Source organism: Eurosta solidaginis, chromosome 3 (genome assembly GCF_040869045.1).
Source record: "Eurosta solidaginis isolate ZX-2024a chromosome 3, ASM4086904v1, whole genome shotgun sequence".
NCBI classification, from domain to species: Eukaryota; Metazoa; Arthropoda; class Insecta; order Diptera; family Tephritidae; genus Eurosta; species Eurosta solidaginis.
Window position 1 is genome coordinate 74,246,075 of NC_090321.1, and position 23,124 is coordinate 74,269,198.

Sequence of the window (23,124 nt, forward strand, 5' to 3'; positions counted from 1 at the left end):
TTTTTTAAATTATATAAATTTCATTTTATTTTCGTGAAAAAAGTGTAGTATGGAATCTTACATTTGAGTCCAGTTAAAGAACCACAAGTTGTTAATTAAATTTGTTCAACTTAAGTAATATAATTTTTTGCTTTATAGAAAATTACCTCTTTTACTGAGTAAGCTATGATTCTTGGGTTGAGCCACTGTTTCGAAAAAACTCTTGAGATTTTAGCAGTATGCCTAGTTATCAACATGAGCTCTAATTGTACTCCAGCCCAAATGCTTGTTGGGTATATTCGACACCAATTCGCACGAACGGAAATCACCGATAGGTTAACTAGAGTTTAACCCAGCCAGATCGACCGCTTAAGCTCAGCTTAAACTTCAGTTAAAGTATACTGAAAAACTGCAGAATAAGTTTAAGCGTAGTTTAACTGACAAACTGATTTGAACTTGTACTGAAAACCGAGCCTTAGTTTATTTAGCAACCAGAATTAACACTAACAACAACATCCACTCTGAAATCCAGCGTAGAATCACTCTTGCCAAAGAAAACGAAAATTCATGATCTACAAGTCACTTATCGTATCCCTCCTTGTATATGGCATAGAAGCATTGGCACTGAAAACATCTGATGAGGCGGCTCTGAAGTGTTCGGGAGAAAAGTTGTTCAAAGGATTTATGGGCCTCTACGCGTCAGCGACGGCGAGTACCAAAGAAAAATTAATGATGAGCTGTACAAGCTTTATGCAAACACCAACATAGTCCAGGGAATTAAAACACAGCGGCTTTCGCCAAAACAAAGTATTCTTATCGGAAACCACCGATGGAAGCAGATAAATAGTGCAGCCCCCACTCTGCTGAGGGTATCAGGAGGAAATGGAATTAAATTCGAAGCGAACAAAAAAGTGGATGGTGTGCCTTGTTGAACGGCCATAACCGTTCTATGCGCCTTTAAATATGCAACGCTTAATTTGCTACCATTTCAACCACCATGAATTCACACATATATTTTATGCATACGGCAGCCACGTTGAAAGCAATTTAAAATGTGGCAAGGTCACTTGCACTTAATATTTAGTTGATTTTTCGCATTTGCGCTTTATAACATTAAAATTCAATACTTATTTTCAATTTTGATTTTTTGCAAAGCATAATAACTACCTAATAATAAAAAATGTACTATTGTTGTTTGTCGGAAACCAATTGGATTACCGTTATCCTGACGTGATGTTTGACGTAAAAGTAAATAAACTTATTAACGGTATCCGTGTTTGAGACGCAGGTCAGTATGCAATAAAAATCGTTTATCTGTGTGTGAGCTTACATGTGTGGGTGTGTGTTGTACACTTGTAATGTACATAACTAGTGTGTAAACAAGAAAATTTGATTCATACCTTAAAACTAAAAATTTATACAAAAAAAAATAACAAAATAAATTTGTATGAAGTGTGTAACGGTTATATTGTGTTGTTTATTGAATTAGAGTTCGGGCTTTGGTTTTCGTTTTTTTTCTATAAAAATTTATAATTCATATCGTGTTAAAACGGTTTGTGTGGGTATGTGTAAGTGATTAGGCTAAAAATACCCTGCAAAAAATATGATAAGCCCGAAGCTCGTATGGGAGCAGTCGCACGGGATCGTGCAACTAATGCTACTTTTGATCGCTTTATATGGAATGACCTGCTCCCTTTTGTTCAGGCATGTTCTGGAAAGTGATTTATTGAGTCCTTTATGTATCCGTACGGCTATAAATTGAGACTAGGCGCTTTATCAATTCTGGTTTTCTGTTTTGGAAAGTTTCAACCACAGGCCAAAACCCTGTAAAAGATAAAACAGCGCGAGTGATTATGCAGGGAACACTTCTGTGCGCTCCTAAATAGGGACAGAGCTTAAGCACACAGGGAAGGTGAAGAACTCGAGCCCACAACCATGGACGATGGAATTGCTGTTCACCCACCCTGCTTCGACGAGGTACAAATAGCAATATCCAGATTAAACACAAAAAAAATGTGAGGCGCGATAACCTCCGAAGAGATTTTAGGCCGAGCTTCTCTTCCAATTTGCGTCGTGTTTCTTTTTAATTTTTCATATAAATTGGCGGGACGGGACCTACTTGTTTCTTGCCGACTCCGAACGGCATCTGCAAGGCAGACGAGTTTTCACTGAGAAGCTTTCCATGCCAGAAATACACTCGGAGTGCTTGCCAAACACTGCCGAGGGGCGACCCTGCTTAGAAAAATTCCCTTCTAATTGAAAAACTTGTTTCTAAAATTTTGATGTTCCTTTGCCCGGGTGTGAATCCAGGATAATCGGTGTGGTAGGCGGAGCACGCTACCATTACACCACGATGGCCGCCATATCCAGACTAGAAGTCACCAAAAACGCGGGAGTTGATGGATTTCCTTAAGAGCTACTCAACAAGAGCTGCGAGGAGTTAATTAAGTGCATGCATCAACTTCTTTGAAGAATTTTTGCGAACGTCTGTTCGCCTGACGATTGGAATATAAGTGTTCTTTTGAAGGTCCATAAGGAAGGGGAGCCGGCAAACTGCCCAAGATATCACGGAAGCACCCATCTTGATGTCTAGTATAAGTTCTTCTTCGTTGAGGGGCGCCAATTGGTCACAACATGGGAACTTAAATCTTTTTCCTCGTAGTCTTTCCAACGGAGTGGGGACCGCCCTCTCCCTCTGCTTCCATAGGCGCGCTCCGATAAAAATACTTTCATAGCCGCAGCATCATATTTCGTTGTCATAACATGTCTGCACAAAGCTCGAATGGCTCATCATTAAATCTTCTCGGTACTCGCCATCCCCAAAACGTTAATCTTTCGAAGACTTTTCTCTCGAAACCGGCCAGAACCGCCCGATCTGATGATGTAATGGTCCATGCTTTTGCATCATATAACAGGATTGGTACGATAAAAGTCTTATAGAGCATAATTTTCGTTTGCCGAGAGAGGGCTTTGCTTCTCTATTGCCTGCCTAGTCCGAAGTAGCATTTATTAGCTTGATTTCAAAGCTGATGTTGTTTGTGTCAATGCTGATTCTCAAATAAAAGAAGTATTTTACTACTGGCGTGGTTGTCAAGTCGCAAATGCACTGAGTCTTGGCTTGATGAGAGCAGGTACTTCGTTTTGTACTCATTCACCATCAAACCCATCTTTTGGGCATATTTTTCCAATGTGGAGTAAGGAGAACTTACGGTGATATCAATGTTGTCAGCGTAAGCCAATAATTGCACGGTTTTATAGAATAACGGTCAGAGCGGTTAAGTTCTGCAGCCTACATTATTTTCCCCAGCATCAAATTAAATGAATCGTATGATAGGGGATCACCCTGTCTGAAACCTAGTTTAGTTTCGAACGGCTCGGAGATATCTTTCCCGATTCGGACTGAGCTGACGATGTTGCACAGCCGTATTATTGGCTTTAAAGTCGACGAAGAGGTGTTGTCCTATAAAATCGTATGAATGACCACGTTAGTCTTGGACATCGATGCTATGTTTATGTAAAAACAAAAAATAAGGCATCTTCCATGTTTTCACCCGTGTGCTTAATCAGAAAGCATTTGATTGGATTGAGGCTTTTCATATATTTGTTAGTACAATCAATTGATCAATGTGCACTTTATCGGTGGATGTAATAACAGCAATAAAATAATGTTTTATTTTTCGATGTCTTATGGGGACCCGGGCTTAGGCACTGTCGCCCTTGATTTCGATCTGGTAGGAGATTGGAAATGTGAAAATATTGCCCTACTTTAATTCAATTTTGTTTACGAGATCTTAGTCAGAGAAACTTAGGGAATTCATAGTTTTTGAAGAAAGAGCTATGGATACTCCCTTTTTTCTTGCTGATTTTCCAATAGCACGGAAACGATATGCCGTCTTCAGTGTTATTTTAATTTTGAATATTCGAATTTTAGTAGTATAACTTTTGATAGACACAATTGGATAAGTATTGTTATCTGATGATTGGTCATCAGCAGCATTTAGGGAATGAAACTTACGGTAACTTTCTATGTCATCCACTATATTCAACACTGCCTTTGCAATTTTAAAATTATGGGTAATTTTTTATAGTTTTAAGCATTTTCAATGCTTTCAAATAGAAACTATTGCTCGAAATTTGCATCTTCCGTATGTACTAATATAATGTTTAGTAAATTATGATTAATATATGTAAATACCTTTTTATACTCAGTTGAGCAGAGCTCACAGAGTATATTAAGTTTGATTGGATAACGGTTGGTTGTACATATATAAAGGAATCGAGATAGATATAGACTTCCATATATCAAAATAATCAGGATCGAAAAAAAATTTGATTGAGCCATGTCCGTCCGTCCGTCCGTTAACACGATAACTTGAGTAAATTTTGAGGTATCTTGATGAAATTTGGTATGTAGATTCCTGAGCACTCATCTCAGATCGCTATTTAAAATGAACGATATCGGACTATAACCACGCCCACTTCTTCGATATCGAAAATTTCGAAAAACCGAAAAAGTGCGAAAATTCATTACAAAAGACAGATAAAGCGACGAAACTTGGTAGATGAGTTGAACTTATGACGCAGAATAGAAAATTAGTAAAAGTTTGGACAATGGGCGTGGCACCGCCCACTTTTAAAAGAAGGTAATTTAGAAGTTTTGCAAGCTGTAATTTGGCAGTCGTTGAAGATATCATGATGAACTTTGGCAGCAACGTTACTGCTATTACTATATGTACGCTCAATAAAAATTAGCAAAATCGGAGAAGGACCACGCCTACTTTTAAAAAAAAATTTTTAAAAGTAAAATTTTAACAAAAAATTTAATATCTTTACAGTATATAAGTAAATTATGTCAACATTCAACTCCAGTAATGATATGGTGCAACAAAATACAAAAATAAAAGAAAATTTCAAAATGGGCGTGGCTCCGCCCTTTTTCATTTAATTTGTCTAGGATACTTTTAACGCCATAATTCGAACAAAAACTAACCAATCCCTTTGAAATTTGGTATGGGCATAGATTTTATAACGTTAACTGTTTTCTGTGAAAATGGGCGAAATCGGTTGATGTCACGCCCAGTTTTTATACACAGTCGTCCGTCTGTCCTTCCGCATGGCCGTTAACACGATAACTTGAGCAAAAATCGGCATATCTTTAATGAACTTAGTTCACGTGCTTACTTGAACTCACTTTATCTTGGTATGAAAAATGAACGAAATCCGACTATGACCACGCCCACTTTTTCGATATCGAAAATTACGAAAAATGAAAAAAATTCCATAATTCTATACCAAATACGAAAAAAGGGATGAAACATGGTAAGGTAATTGGATTGTTTTATTGACGCGAAATATAACTTTAGAAAAAACTTTATAAAATGGTTGTGACACATACCATATTAAGTAGAAGAAAATTAAAAAAGTTCTGCAGGGCGAAATAAAAAACCCTTAAAATCTTGGCAGGTACTACATATATAAATAACTTAGCGGTATCCAACAGATGATGTTCTGGGTCACCCTGGTCCACATTTTGGTCGATATCTGGAAAATGCCTTCAGATATACAACTACCACCACTCACTTTTAAAACTCTCATTAATACCTTTAATTTGATATCCATATCGTACAAACTTATTCTAGAGTCACCCCTGGTCCACCTTTATGGCGATATCTCGAAAAGGCGTCCACCTATAGAACGAAGGCCCACTCCCTTTTAAAAATACTCATTAACACCTTTCATTTGATATCGTACAAACAAAGTCTAGAGTCACCCCTGGTCCACCTTTATTGCGATACCTCGAAAAGGCGTACATCTATAGAACTAAGGCCCACTCCCTTTTAAAATACTCATTAACACCTTTCTTTTGATACCCATATTGTACAAACAAATTCTAGGGTCACCCCTGGTCCACCTTTATGGCGATATCTCGAAACGGCGTCCACCTATGGAACTAAGGATTACTCCCTTTTAAAATACTCATTAACACCTTTCATTTGATACCCATATCGTACAAACGCATTCTAGAGTCACCCCTGGTCCACCTTTATGGCGATATCTCGAAAAGGCGACCACCTATACAACAACCACCACTCACTTTTAAAACCCTCATTAATACCTTTAATTTGATACCCATATCGTACAAACACATTCTAGAGTCACCCCTGGTCCACCTTTATGGCGATATTTCGAAACGGCATCCACCTATAGAACTAAGGCCCACTCCGTTTTAAAATACTCATTAACACCATTCGTTTGATGCCCATATTGAACAAACAAATTCTAGGGTCACCCCTGGTCCACCTTTATGGCGATATCTCGAAACGGCGTCCAACTATGGAACTAAAGATTAATCCCTTTTAAAATACTCATTAACACCTTTCATTTGATACCCATATCGTACAAACGCATTCTAGAGTCACCCCTGGTCCACCTTTATGGCGATATATCGAAAAGGCGACCACCTATACAACAACCACCACTCCCTTTTAAAACCCTCATTAATACCTATAATTTGATACCCATATCGTACAAACACATTCTAGAGTCACCCCTGGTCCACCTTTGTGGCGATATCTCGAAACGGCGTCCACCTATGGAACTAAGGATTACTCCCTTTTAAAATACTCATTAACACCTTTCATTTGATACCCATATCGTACAAACGTATTCTAGAGTCAACCCTGATCCACCTTTATGGCGATATCCCTAAATGGCGTCCACCTATAGAACTATGGCCCACTCCCTCATAAAATACTCTTTAATACCTTTCATTTGATATACATGTCATACAAACACATTCCAGGTTTTCCCTCGGTTCATTTTCCTACATGGTTGTTTTCCCTTATGTTGTCACCATAGCTCTCAACTGAGTATGTAATGTTCGGTTACACCCGAACTTAACCTTCCTTACTTGTTTTACTTAAATATGTATATAAGTTTAAATTTTGTAATTATTTCAGCAACTATTTCGTAATTTTCGAACTGCGTCTTATCATACTATCTAATTCTAAGATTTAAACTGAATGCTATTCTACTATATTATTCAAAATGTCGTCATATGAATGCGAAAGAAGGGTAAGTTATATAAAACTTTTAATGTAAATATGTATATACAAATATAAAAGTTTATCTTATTAGTATTTAAAACTTGTATTATTTATCAGAGATGGCAAATAGCAGTACCCAGAACCAGGGTTGCGCGTTTACAACATTTTTTGGATAGTTTACACTTTCATTGTAAATAATGTAAACAATTGTAAACATTTGCCAGCACATGTCATTTCAACTTATATTGTAAACTGTAAAGTCAAAAAGAACGATTTGAAAGATCCAAAAAGTTATTTTTTTATCTTAATATATAAAAAACACGTGTCACACAATTGAGGCCAATGGACTCCTAAACTACTGAACCGATTTTGAATTTGTTTTGCACACCGTGCGTAGTTTGATCTAACTTGAAATATAGGGCAGGTCTCTAGGGTCTTGAGATATAGGCCAAAACGTGGACCCGGGTACCCCTAGAGTGTGTGTATAGAATATGGATATCAAATGAAAGCTGTTGATGAGTGCTTTAGTAGAGGGTAATTTCCATACCCCTGGGTGAATAGGGTCTCGAGATATAGGCCAAAACGTGGACCCGGGCACCCCTAGAATGTGTGTATAGAATATGGATATCAAATGAAAGCTGTTGATGAGTGCTTTAGTAAAGGGTAATTTTCATACCCCTGGGTGACTAGGATCTCGAGATATAGGCCAAAACGTGGACCCGGGCACCCCTAGAATGTGTTTATACAATATGGATATCAAATGAAAGCTGTTGATGAGTGCTTTAGTAGAGGGTGATTTTCATACCCCTGGGTGACTAGGGTCTCGAGATATAGGCCAAAACGTGGACCCGGGTGGACCCGGTGGACCCCCTAGAATGTGTTTATAGAATATGGATATCAAATGAAAGCTGTGGATGAGTGCTTTAGCAGAGGGTAATTTTCATACCCCTGGGTGACTAGGGTCTCGAGTTATAGGCCAAAACGTGGGCCAGTGAATGCCTAGACAGTGTTTATACAATATGGATATCAAATGAAAGCTGTTGATGAGTGCTTTAGTACAGAGTAATATATTATCCAGAGACGGACTGGGACTGGGATTAGGACTAGGACTGCGACTGAGGCTCGGAATGGGATTGGGACTGGGACTGGAATAAAATACATACCACCTTCTGGGACAGGCAATAAGGGATGCAGAAGAATGAGAAGAAATTGAGAGAAGAGAAAAGAGAAAAGAAAGAAGGAGATTGAGAAAGAGATAGAATGAGACGAAGATGGAGATAGATGAAGCGAAAAAGACGGAGGGAGGAGTGAATAAAAGGATTAGGAAAAAGTGAAGAGGGGGAGGGCAGAGTCAGACGGAAAAAAAAAAAAATAATAAATGTAAGGCGCGATAACCTCCGAAGAGATCTAAGGCCGAGCTTCTCTTCCAATTTGCGTCGTGCTCCTCTTGATTTTCCCTACAAATTGGCCGGACGGGACCTACATGTTTTATGCCGACTCCGAACGGCATCTGCAAAGCAGATGAGTTTTCACTGAGAGCTTTTCATGGCAGAAATACACCCGGAGTGCTTGCCAAACACTGCCGAGGGGCGACCCCGCTTAGAAAAATTTTTCTTCTAATTGAAAAATCTTATTTCTAAAATTTTGATGTTGCTTTGCCCGGGAGTTGAACCCAGGGCATACGGTGTGATAGGCGGAGCACGCTACCATCACCCCACGGTGGCCACAAAAAACGGAAAAAGCTTATTAAAATGTATGCAGATAGGCCAAATTTAGGGCAGGACAACGTCTGCCGGGTCTTCTAGTTTATTATAAAATGAAAATTGACCAAAACAATGAAGAATCGGACAGCGAAAATGAATACAAAATATTAAAATACTAAATATTAAAGCGTATTTTCTTTTTTTTACAAGCTGGAAAACTGTTTGAAAAATACTGAAAATACTTAATTAGTAGTAGATTGTTTCTGACTCATAAAAAAGCAAAAACAAAAAAAAAAAAAAAGACGTGCGGCACTCGGGGACTGCCTCGGTAAAGCTATTGCATATTATCAACTTATGCAATTATAATATTTATGCAACATTTTGTTTTCTTTGATATTACTTCAAATTTTGTATTTGATATTAATTCAAGTTATCCTTTTTAAGCGTGGTGACCGATAAGAAAACAAATTTTTTACTTTTATTGAATAAATGAGAAGTTAATATTTAACTTTCACTTTAATTTTATTTTTAACTTTATTTTTAACTTTATTTTTTAACTTCTAACTTTAACCTTAACTTTAACTTTGGCTTTAACTTTAACTTTAACTTTAACCTTAGCTTTAACTTTAACTTTGACTTTAACTTTAACTTTCATTTTAACTTTAACTTTATTTTTAACTTTAACTTTCGCTTTAACTTTAACATTCACTTTAACTTTAATCTTAGCTTTAACTTTAACTTTGACTTTAACTTTAACTTTCATTTTAACTTTAACTTTAACTTTAGCTTTATTTTTAACTTAAACTTTAACTTTCGCTTTAACTTTAACATTCACTTTAACTTTAACTTTAACTTTAACCTTAACTTTAACTTTAACTTTAGCTTTAACTTTAACTTTAACCTGAACTTTAACTTTAACTTTAACTTTAACTTTAACTTCAACTTTAACTTTAACCTGAACTTTAACTTTGACTTTAACTTTAACTTTCACTTTAATTTTAACTTTAACTTTATTTTTAACTTTAACTTTAACTTTCGCTTTAACTTTAACATTCACTTTAACTTTAACTTTTTGTTTAACTTTAACTTTAACTTTAACTTTAACCTTAACTTTAACTTTAACTTCAACTTCAACTTTAACTTTCACTTTAACTTTTACCTTAATCTTAACTTTATTTTTAACTTTAACTTTCGCTTTAACTTTACCATTCACTTTAACTTTACCTTTAACTTTAACTTCAACTTTATGATCCGGGGTGGGCGTGAGCTTAGCACCTGCTAACAAGCCAACCTAATATAAACGCATGCAAGTCATTTTCTGTCAAAAATGTCTCATGCACATACAACTTTTATGAGAGCAACTCAAATTGAATTTGCTGCGTGAAAACCTAACTCGATTTCCAATTTTTGTTCTGCGTGACATTTAGATTTGACGTTTGCACACATGCTTTACATTGTCGCAACGCATGCTTATTTGGTTTAGGGCAAAAAAACGCCGGTTGTTTGCGTGCGCTAAAAAAACGCAGTGCGGCTTTATTAGGTTGAATCATGGCGCAACGATACAAGGTGGCAGCATGGGACAGCTGATTTTGAGCTTTTTTTATTTGATTTGATACATCAAATTACGACGCAGTACGATTTTGACATTTGTCCATCGAATTTACAAAAACAAAGTACATGAAATTTTTATTTATGTTTGTAGGTATGTCACTATGCTGCCACCTTGTATCGTTCCGCTATGGGTTGAATTGTAAGCGACCATATATGTATACGATAAGCGATAGCACAATGGCTACTTCGCGAAAATCAACGACAGCTCTTTTAGTTTGATTTCGATGGTCGTACGGTGAGGAAGTGTCGCACGCGCGCTTAAAACAGATTACCAAAGAGTGCGTGTGACATGTGTTCACCGTTCAAGCATTGAAATCAAACTAAATAAATAATTGATTTTGCTTTCGTGCTCGCTACGCGTTCGTGTTTACTAACACATTCTCAATTTGGTAACCGTGTAAATGTACTGGTGCCCACCGCTGTTTATGATAGAGATCCAATTCCCCCAGCGGGTTAGGGGGGGGGTCAGAATATACCCGCGGTAGGTATGCCTGTCGTAAGAGGCGACTAAAATACCAGATTCAAGGGGCTGTGTAGCGCAAACCTGCAGGTTGCCAGCGCAACATATAGCTTCTCCAAACCCAATTGTCAACTTCACCTATCCGCGGCGAATCCTGTTTCACTAACAGGGTTGGGGAGGGAGGGGATGGCCTGAAGGTTTAATGTGGCCACATAAATCGTTCCCGAGATGGTCGGGCCAGCACCTTAATGGTGCTGTGGTACCGGAGCGTACCGGATCTGTATCCGGCAAAGGACCATCACACCGATAACACTCCCCAAAGCCTTCGGGGAGCAACCTTATCGCTACAACAACAACAACAACATAGAGATCCAATTTTATGTATTTGGCCTGTTGCTAACACCGAACCTTTACGAAACTTTTCGAACCTTTCCGAGCCTTTTCGGATCTTTTTTGACAAATATCCGTTACGGTTTTTTTGATTTAGTCGCCAAGCCCGCGATAAAATCTATGCAATAGCTTAAAATGAATTGTTTACAATTGTTTACAAAAATGAATTGTTTACATGTAAACAATTGCTGTAAACAATGTAAACAGTTTACAGGCCCAAATCTGCCCAGAACCGATATTTTCAACATTAATACTTTTTTGATAAGATGTTATAAAATATATTTAACAGCTAAAATATCGGTATAGCTGGTTAAGTTTTATCCAGGTATTGCAATTAACTGTTATTGATCAACATTTTCAATAAAACGATTATGCTGACTGATAAATGCTACATTCATCGAAGCTCTGTAAGTCTGGGACAGATATCAATTCTACACTCAAATACATTTATTTTTTTCAAAAATGGGAATGATTTTTAGCAAATTCTTCTCAAAAGAATAAAAATTTTTCTAAAATCAAAAGAAAACATATCTTATATGCATCAAAATTTTCTTCATTATTATAAAAATTCAAATAATAAATTGAGGAAAAAATATCTTTGCCTATTGCCATTCTTACGTTTATCTAATAAAAATCTATGCAGCTTAGAAGTACCAATGACAAAGCATTCCGGAGCATTCCATGGAAAATCGTTAGTTTTTGCCGCTTCGATTTGCTCTCCTTATTAACTTCCAATGTCAATATATTTTATATGCATCAGACTTCAATGTAACAAGGAGGAAGAATTTAATTTTAGTATCAGCTTGAGAAAATAAAAATAAAAAAAGGTATAATAAAATAGAAAAACAAATTGAAAAATTAAATAATACTCAAAAATTCCTTTCTGATATAGACTAAGCCTACACCTAGAATATGTATGTGAACATTCTAAACTGGAGTAAATTTCCTTTAGACATACTTTGTCTGAAAAAGTGATAGTTTTTCTTTAGTTAAGGTCTAAAAATTAAAAAAATGTGTACGATTCGTCACGCAGCAGCCGTGGAATGCTCCAGTAGCAATTATTGTGAATAACGGGTGGAACATTATCACCTTCGCTGGGTGCTTGAAAGCTGCCTCCGTTTAAGATGACGTAGACAACTCCGCTCTAGAACCTGAGCACTCTCTGAATATTGGTTACCAGGTCGGACTTTTCCTTCTGACAGAAATTTCACCTGGGCGCGAAAACTTCCATCTTTCGCCGAATTTTGGTAACATCTTAAATGTTTGCTATATATACTTTGAGTCGCACTTTTCGATCGGGTGACAGTCTATAGCTTTATGGATCTCGTAATGCTTAAGCTTGAGCTGGATATAAAAACATTTCCGGAAAAAGCGAAGTCGATTGTCCTCACTCCATTAAGTAACGCTGTGTAAATGTACTTTTATGAACAAAAAATGTACATATACTCATCGCCAAATACATCGGAAAAAGCGAGAGATGCTACAGATCTCGAATTTGAATGTGTGTTCTAAGTGTGTATTTTTCATTTTTATATAGAAAGTGGACGTGGTAATCTGAATAAAACTGATTTTGTGATTCTTGTCTGGGGCAATTCTATTCTAAAAAGGAAACATGGCTATAAAAGAAGACGTGTGGCACTCGGGGACTGCCGCGGTAAAGCTATTGCATATTATCAACTTATGCAATTATAATATTTATGCAACATTTTGTTTTCTTTGATATTAATTCAAATTTTGTCTTCGATGTTAATTCAAGTTAACCTTTTTAAGCGTGGTGACCGATAAGAAAACAAATTTTTTACTTTTATTGAATAAATGAGAAGTTAATTCTTAACTTTCACTTTAACTCTATAGTTAACTTTATTTTTAACTTTAACTTTCACTTTAACTTTAACATTCACTTTAACTTTAACTTTAACTTTAACTTTAACATTCACTTTAACTTTAACTGTAACTTTAACTTTAAATTTAACTTTAACTTTATCTTTAACCTTAATTTTAACTTTAACTTTAACTTTAACTTTAGCTTTAACTTTAACTTTGACTTTAACTTTAATTTTCATTTTAACTTTAACTTTATTTTTAACTTTAACTTTCGCTTTAACTTTAACATTCACTTTAACTTTAACTTTAAATTTAACCTGAACTTTAACTTTAACTTTGACTTAAACTTTAACTTTAACTTTAACCTGAACTTTAACTTTAACTTTGACTTTAACTTTAACATTAACTTTAATTTTAACTTTAACTTTAACTTTAACTTGAACTTTCACTTAAACTTTAACTTTATTTTTAACTTTAACTTTAACTTTCGCTTTAACTTTAACAATCACTTTAACTTTAACTTAACTTTAACCTTAACTTTTACTTTAACTTTAACTTTAACTTTAACTTTAACTTTTACTTTTACTTTTACTTTTACTTTTACTTTTACTTTTACTTTTACTTTTACTTTTACTTTTACTTTTACTTTTACTTTTACTTTTACTTTTACTTTAACTTTAACTTTAACTTTAACTTTAACTTTAACTTCAACTTTAACTTTAACTTCAACTTTAACTTTAACTTTAACCTGAACTTTAACTTTAACTTTCACTTTCACTTTAACTTTAACTTTAATTTTATTTTTAACTTTAACTTTCGCTTTAACTTTAACATTCATTTTAACTTTAACTTTAACTTCAACTTTAACCTTAACCTTAACTTTAACTTTAACTTCAACTTTCACTTTAACTTTAACTTTCGCTTTAACTTTACCATTCACTTTAACTTTAACTTTATCTGTATCTTTTACTTTAACTTTAACTTTATGATCCGGGGTGGGCGTGAGCTTAGCACCTGCTAACAAGCCAACCTAATATAAACGCACGCAAGTCATTTTCTGTCAAAAATGTCTCATGCACATACAACTTGTATGAGAGCAACTCAAATTGAATTTGCTGCGTGAAAACCTAACTCGATTTCCAATTTTTGTTCTGCGTGACATTTAGATTTGACGTTTGCACACATGCTTTACATTGTCGCAACGCATGCTTATTTGGGTTAGGGCAAAAAACGCCGGTTGTTTGCGTGCGCTAAAAAAACGCAGTGCGGCTTTAATAGGTTGGCTTGTAAGCGACCATATATGTATACGATAAGCGATAGAACAATGGCTACTTCGGAAAAATCAAGCTCTTTTAGTTTGATCATTGTAAACTTTACCAAGTAGCGCAACTAACAACTGATCGCTCAAAATTTGCACACACACACAAACATCACTAATGTCCATATTACGGAAATCTTAGGGAAGTTGAAGTTAAATTGTTAAACAGACATAAAATGTTATAATTTTGGAATATATAGCATCTAGGACACCTTAATTGCAGTAATTGAAAGAAAATGTTTGCTTATACTCAAGTATTTAATTATTTTTTCTAAATTTATCTTTAATATTGATGCAATGATTGATCCAATGCAACTCTGGTCTTCCTACTGTTCTTCATTCCACTCCATTCGAGTGCCTATTTTCACGGCCTGCGAGTGCCTTCCACTCTATTCGCAACATAACCTCGAATTAAGCTGCCAAACTATATAGTAGACAATGAGTTTGATTTCGATGGTCTTACGGTGAGGAAGTGTCGCACGCGCGCTTAAAACAGAGTACCAAAGAGTGCGTGTGACATGTGTTCACCGTTCAAGCATTGAAATCAAACTAAATAAATAATTGATTTTGCTTTCGTGCTCGCTACGCGTTCGTGTTTACTAACACATTCTCAATTTGGTAACCGTGTAAATGTACTGGTGCCCACCGCTGTTTATGATAGAGATCCAATTTTATGTATTTGGCCTGTTGCTAACACCGAACCTTTACGAAACTTTTCGAACCTTTTCGAGCCTTTTCGGATCTTTTTTGACAAATATCCGTTACGGTTTTTTTTTATTTAGTCGCCAAGCCACCGATCAAATCTATGCAATAGCTTAATAATATCGCAACATCTTCAACCGTTTTTGAAGTCGATGCAAAGATTTTCATAAGATACGAGTGGTTTTAGTAGGCATTGCCACGCGCCTTTTTTCAAGATAGCTAAATACAATTTTAAGTCAACCTTACGAAGTTGATCTTATAAAATTTTAGCATTTTGGCTTTATAAATGACGGAAATATCCCGTTAAATATTAATTTTCACAGAATTATGTTTAATATTGAAATAATATTATAACGAATTTACTTGCAAATCCTCTTATTTGCAATCCTCTGATAAGTTCGAATCACTAAACTGTTGAATAAATAACTCCAATATTGAATGATGGAAAAATGGCCTTTATTAAGTACTTCACAATAACACTCAAACTGTGCAACGAATAGCTTAATAACCAAACTGATATCTTAAAGGAAACTGACTTTCAAAATAATAGTGCTATTGCTCGCTAGATATCGTCTTACTCGTAACTGCTTGACAATTCAAATCAAACTGAATTACTTCTTACTCGCCTGCATCGCTTTTATAGTTTACGCTGCATACTTCTAGGCTCTTCGATTTCCAGAAGTTACTAGTTGTTTCGGCTACAAAATCGCCAGCCACAACTACGTGCACAAATTATTGCTCTCTCTTGTGACAACTCAGATAAGGTATATGCATGTGTTTGTAGTTTACAGTCTCCCGCACACACATAAGCGTATAAGTAAATTCATCGGTGTGTAACATCTCATCTCTCGCTGCCTTGTATGTAAATGTTGCTCGTCGGAATGTGTACATATGTGTAGACGCAATTATTGATTCGTTTATGTAGATACATAATGATTGAATTATTGATGTGCATTCACGTCACTGCTTAGATCGGCTTAGAGCTGGCAGCACTCCTTAGTTTTGCTAATATTCGTAACACTGCCCTCCACCTAAGTCTGATCGTCCCGATCAGACAAATCTCTCGATCTAAACGCTGCTAATCTCTCCAAATGAACCACTTTCATTTTGGTTCGTGGCTTGGTAGTGGTTTGTATGCGGTACACTACATCGTTGATCCGTTTTACAACTTTGTATGGGCCTTCCCAGTTACACTGCAATTTCGGGGACAAACCTTTTTTTCGTTGTGGGTTGTATAGCAGCACCAAATCTCCTTCCTGAAACCCTTCCGAATTAATTGCTTTATCGTACCTCGCTTTCATCTTGTCACTCATAATCTTTGCTCGTTGTCTTACCAGATCGTGTATCTCTCTCAGCTCTTCTTCTAAGACATCAGTGGATTTCTTGACATTCCTCTCCGCATCGGCATCTATCCCATACTTCAAATCAGCTGGCAGTCGAAGGTCATTGCCAAAAATTACCTTTGCGGGAGTTTGGCCCGTTGTGTCATGTACTGCCGATCGGTAGGCCATCAAGAATAATGATATGTGTGTATCCCAGTCCTTATGGTACTTGTCGACTACTTTCCTTAAATGCTCCTCCAATGTTCTATTGAAACGTTCCACCATACCATCGGACTGAGGATGCAATGCAGTTGTCCGTGTTTTTCGAATGCCCAACTTCTTGCACAGTTCTTGGAACACAGCTGATTCAAAATTCCTGCCTTGGTCAGAATGTAACTTCATTGGTACACCATACCTTGCAACCCATTCGTTTTTAACCACTTCTGCTACTGTTTCTGCTTCTTGGTTTGGGATTGGGTATACCTCTGGCCATTTACTGAAATAATCCATAACCACCAGTACGTATTTGTTTCCGCGGTTGCTAGTAGGAAATGGACCTGCGACATCCATGGCGATCCTTTCAAATGGTGCACCTGAAATATACTGCTTCATCTGGCCACGACTTCGGGTTTTGGGCCCTTTCGCTCTGTTGCATACCTCGCAATTGGCAATCCACTCGGTGACCGACTGACGGCAACCAACCCAATAGAATCTCTGCTTAATTTTCTCGAGTGTCTTCGTGATTCCAAGATGGCCTCCACTTGGACCATTGTGCAACTCGCTGAGCACGTCAGGAATCCTTTTTCTGGGAACAACTATAAGTTTCTTCTTGCACTGACCATCCTCACTCTCCCATACTCGATGCAAGCAACCGGATATCAATTCCAAACTGTTCCACTGTGCCCAATATGACTTCGCAATGGTACTCTCTGCTGACATATCCTCTCTGCTTGGTCTTTCGTTTCGTTCGAGCCCTTGCATAACATGTGACAGATCTGTATCTTCTAGCTGACACTTTCTTAGTTGTTCCTTGTCCCATTCATCCGTACACGTTATAGTCATTAGCCGGACATCTATAATGTCTTCTTTAGCCTCGGCCTTTGAACAGTGCTTGCATTCCAAACTACATGGCCTTCGTGACATTGCATCGGCATTTCCATGGGTACTACCTTTTCGATGCTCAATGGAAAAGTCATAGCTTTGAAGTCGCTCGATCCACCGTGCCAATTGTCCTTCCGGATTACGGAACTGCAGAAGCCATTTCAATGCTGCGTGATCTGTCCTGACATGGAATCGCTGGCCGTAGAGGTATTTGTGAAAATGTTTAATGCACTCTACCAATGCCAACAGCTCTCTCCGCGTAACACAGTAGTTCCTCTCTGGTTTTCCAATCGAACGGCTGTAATATGCAACTACCTTCTCCTGTCCATCGACCAGTTGTGATAAAACGCCTCCTATAGCATATCCACTTGCATCTGTATCTAGAATAAATGTTGCTCTTGGAATCGGATATGCTAACATTGGGGCAGTGCACAAACGCTCCTTCAATGTTTGGAAAGCCACTTCTTGCTCCTTCTTCCATTCAAAAGCTTTGTTTTTTCTTGTAAGCTCGTGGAGGCTATGGGCTACGCTGGAAAAATTTGGTACAAATCGGCGGTAATATGTGCACAGCCCAAGAAAACTTCTCAATTCATGTAGATTCTGTGGTCTTGGCCAATCCTGTACAGCCTCTATTTTTTCGTTCGCAGTGCAGATGCCCTCTGTCGTTACCTTGTGACCCAAATAATTGACTTCCTTTTTAAACAGCGCACACTTTTTGGGACTTAACTTCAGACCAGCGCCAGCTATTCTCTGGAAAACTTCCTCCAAGTTCTTAAGATGTTCATCAAAGTTCTTGCCCAATACGATGATGTCGTCCAGGTACACCAAGCATGTTTTCCAATGTAGTCCTTTCAGTACCTGGTCCATGAGTCTCTCAAAAGTAGCTGGTGCATTACAAAGTCCAAAAGGCATCACTGTAAATTGCCAAAGACCATCACCGACACTGAAGGCTGTTTTCTCTTTATCTTCCTCCTTCACCTCCACTTGCCAGTAGCCGCTTTTCAAGTCCAGCGTGGAAAACCATTTCGTACCAGATAGCGAGTCCAGAGTGTCGTCAATTCTTGGCAATGGGTAGCTATCCTTTTTCGTTACGTCATTCAACTTCCGGTAGTCCACGCAAAACCTCATTTTTCCATCCTTCTTTTTTACAAGTACTACCGGTGAGCTCCATGGACTAGCTGATGGTTCGATGACGCCGCTGTCGTTCATTTCTTGAATGATTTGACTCACAACTTCCCGCTTCGCCAGTGGAACACTACGTGGAGCTTGACGGATCGGTCTCGCATCTCCAGTGTCAATTTGATGTTTCACAACATTGGTGCGGCCTGGTTTGGAACCATCCTGGTCAAATATGTTCGCGTATTTTATGAGCAGTTGTTTTGCCTTACTCTGATAGGCTTCCTCTAGCCCATGCGTCCATGCCGTGATATCATTTGAAAGATCAGTATTACTAGATGAAACGTGTTCCTGGAGCTGTTCACAGTTAATAACTACTTCGGCCTCTTGGCATCTTCCCAAAATAGCTCCTTTGGTCAAATTGAATGGTGACTTGAACTCATTTAGTACTCTTACCGGAATACGTCCATCTTGTTTTGTCATAGCCAGGGTTTTTCCTACAAGTATGTTCAGTGCTGATTTATTTGCTGCTTCGACAACCCACAATTTGTTTGTCCCACAATCTCCATCAACCTTTGCCCAGATGACTGCTTCTGATTTTGGTGGTATTTGCTGACTCTCTTCCACCAGCACTCGTTTACTACTGTAGCCTCTCTCGTAGCCGAAATTAAGTGGCACATCCATGTTCTTATATCGCATCGTCTTGCTTTGCATATCGATTTTGATGCCTTGGTTGATTAAGAAGTCCACTCCAATTATGATTTCATCAACAATATCTGCCACTATAAAATTGTGTAGTACCGTGACGTTCCCGATTGCTACTTCACATTCTACTTCTCCAATTACCTGGGTGTCTTCTCCAGTGGCTGTACGCAATATTGCTCCATGCAATGGTCTTATCTTCTTGTTGACTAAATCCGCTCGAATGATGGAATGAGATGCACCCGTATCTACAGTCAGTAAACGTTCCTTTCCATCCACATTTCCTCCGACAGTAAGATTGCTCGACCTTCTTCCAATTTGTGAGATAGAGATTATGGGGCATTCAATTGAGGGAGTCAGCTGTCGCCCCTTGCTGCTGACTCGCTTTAGTTTAACGATTGATTTGTCTTGGAGATTTGCTCATCTCCTTCTGCTCTGCGTTTACGACCACCCACATTGTTGGAACTGTTAGGGTTGGTGTTGCAATAACGCGCAATATGCCCTGGCTTTCCACACTTAAAGCATTTGACTGCATCATTATTCTTCTGCTGCGTACCCTTCAATGCTTCCAAAATTGCGTCTACCCAGTCTGGCTTTTCCACTTCCACGCGATGAGCTTTGTACGCTGGCTTACTCAAACATGAGGCTGTTTCCTGAGTCAGTGCATGCGATACCGTTTCAGCAAACGTTAGTTTTGGATTCGCATATGTAGCCCGCTTCGTTTCCACATCTCGTATGCCATTTATGAAACTCTGGATTTTTACCCTTTCAGTGTATTCCACGGGTGCGTCTGCATTTGCAAGATGAGCCAATCTTTCAATATCTGAAGCAAACTCCTGCAATGTCTCATTTGCTTTTTGGTAGCGGTTTTGCAACTCAATTTGGAATATCTGTTTCCTATGCTCGCTTCCGTAACGTCTCTCTAAAGCGCTCATCAATGTTTCGTAGTGGTTCCGCTCGTACTCTGGGATGGTCTGTAAGATTTCCGCGGCAGGCCCTTTCAGTGCCACGAACAGAGCTGCAACTTTATCTTCAGCATTCCATTGGTTCACTGCTGCGGTCTTCTCAAACTGTAGCTTAAAGACCTGAAAAGGAACAGAACCGTCAAAGGATGGTGTCTTTACCTTTGGATTACTCGCTGAAACAGCTGGGCGGTTTAGTTGTAACTGCTCCATACGACCTTTTAACGCTTCTATTTCGGCATCAATTTTGTCCTCGAGTTGTAAAATTTTTGCATCCTGTTCTTCCAGTTTCACAAAGAGCTGCGATGATACCTGTTCCGAAATTTGTGCCGACATTGCAGATATACGTGCCTCTTGCGCTTCCAGTTGAGACGCCAAATGTGTCCTCTGTTCTTCCAATTGTGATGTTATACGGGTTTCCTGCGATTCCAGTTGGGATACCATATACGTCTTCTGTTCTTCTAGTTGAGATGACATATACGTTTTCTGTTCTTCCATCTTGGATGTTAAACGTGTCTCCTGCGATTCCATCTGTGATGACATTGTCGATGTTTGAGCAGTTATTGCAGCCAATATCATGTTCAAGTCTGTGCTCGTAACTGTCTGCGATGTTTCGTTTTTCTCTTCAATTTTTGTTGTTGTTTCGTCCCCATCAGGATAAAAGACAAACTCGTCCACATCAATTCCTTGCGATTCCATTACCTCTCGTAGCCGTGCTTGAAGTTCGATCTTATTCCCAGTTGTATTTAATCCCCGGTTTTCCAACTCCTTTTTCAGTTGCTGGATCTTCAATTCACTGAACTTTGCCATGTCCAAGTTGTATTCCCAATCTTCGGAATTTATTCAACAATTCCTCTTCTGACACCAATTATAACGAATTTACTTGCAAATCCTCTTATTTGCAATCCTCTGCTAAGTTCGAATCACTAAACTGTTGAATAAATAACTCCAATATTGAATGATGGAAAAATGGCCTTTATTAAGTACTTCACAATAACACTCAAACTGTGCAACGAATAGCTTAATAACCAAACTGATATCTTAAAGGAAACTGACTTTCAAAATAATAGTGCTATTGCTCGCTAGATATCGTCTTACTCGTAACTGCTTGACAATTCAAATCAAACTGAATTACTTCTTACTCGCCTGCATCGCTTTTATAGTTTACGCTGCATACTTCTAGGCTCTTCGATTTCCAGAAGTTACTAGTTGTTTCGGCTACAAAATCGCCAGCCACAACTACGTGCACAAATTATTGCTCTCTCTTGTGACAACTCAGATAAGGTATATGCATGTGTTTGTAGTTTACAGTCTCCCGCACACACATAAGCGTATAAGTAAATTCATCGGTGTGTAACATCTCATCTCTCGCTGCCTTGTATGTAAATGTTGCTCGTCGGAATGTGTACATATGTGTAGACGCAATTATTGATTCGTTTATGTAGATACATAATGATTGAATTATTGATGTGCATTCACGTCACTGCTTAGATCGGCTTAGAGCTGGCAGCACTCCTTAGTTTTGCTAATATTCGTAACAATATTTATTTTGTACAACAGTATTATTGGCGGTCAGAAGAAATAGTGTGTTGAATTTCATTACAATACATTTCTTTAAGGTCCGGTTTTTCAGTAGTTGGTTAAGCTAAGCTTAAGCTAAGTTTCCTTAAACTCTAGTCAAATTTAAACTCCAGTTAAACTACTGAGCAGTTTTTCAGTCACAGTTTAGGCCGCCTTTGGGGCTTTTTTGTACGGAAATATTGGATTTTTATTATCTAGATAATTTGTAGATACGCCAACAGCTGGATTTTGCTTACCCAACAAACATTTAAAATAAATTTCTCCAGCGAAATATATATCTAGTTCGAGGTGATATCCAACACCATTATCTTTTTATTTGAAATGAAACAAGCATAGAAACAAATACCAGCAGGATAGCCTAGTGGTTAAGGCAACTGCAGTTTCACCTTGTGATTCGCGGTTTGAATCTCGGTGAAACCTTTGATAACATTACGAAATTGCCTGATGATGATTACGTTGGCGGTTTTCGAAATGGTACCATCGCAATATGCCATTAAATCTTTCTTCTTTTGTTTTCAGTTTCTCTTAGAAAAACATAATAATTGAATATTCAATTATTATAAGCCGGTGTTAAGCTCATGAATTCTTAATAACAAATCATATATATTTTATTTTATTTTCGTGAAAATACTATAGTATTGGAATCTTACACTTGAGTCCAGTCAAAGAACCACAAGTTGGAACTATAATTTTTTGCTTTATAAAAAATTCCCCCTTTTTATGAGTACACTATGATTCTCACGTTGAGCCACTGTTTCGTAACAACTCTTGAGATTTTAGAGGTGGTGCCCACCGCTGTTTATGATAGAGATCCAATTTTATGTATTTGGCCTGTTGCTAACACCGAACCTTTACGAAACTTTTCGAACCTTTTCGAGCCTTTTCGGATCTTTTTTGACAAATATCCGTTACGGTTTTTTTTGAATTAGTCGCCGAGCCCGCGAAAATCTATGCATTAGCTTAAAATGAATTGTTTACAATTGTTTACAAAAATGAATTGTTTACATGTAAACAATTGCTGTAAACAATGTACACAGTTTACAGGCCCAAATCTGCCCAGAACCGATATTTTCAACATTAATACTTTTTTGATGAGGTGTTATAAAATATATTTAACAGTTAAAATATCGGTATAGCTGGTTAAGTTTTATCCAGGTATTGCAAATAACTGTTATTGATCAACATTTTCAATAAAACGATTATACTGACTGATAAATGCTACATTCATCGAAGCTATGTAAATCTGGGACAGATATCAATTCTACACTCAAATACATTTATTGTTTTCAAAAATGGGAATGATTTTT

The 23,124-nt window shown here is 37.5% G+C and overlaps 1 protein-coding gene across 1 annotated transcript in view; it reads left to right on the forward strand.

The window, feature by feature from the left end:
* Positions 1–1,058: 1,058 nt before the first annotated feature.
* alpha-Catr (alpha-catenin related) overlaps positions 1,059–23,124 on the forward strand; it is a 69,147-nt gene continuing 47,081 nt past the window's right edge. The window contains exons 1-2 of the mRNA XM_067772347.1: positions 1,059–1,267; positions 6,939–7,053. Coding sequence (XP_067628448.1) covers positions 7,027–7,053 — 27 coding nt within the window. The 5' untranslated portion in view covers positions 1,059–1,267; positions 6,939–7,026. The remainder of the gene's footprint in view (positions 1,268–6,938; positions 7,054–23,124) is intronic.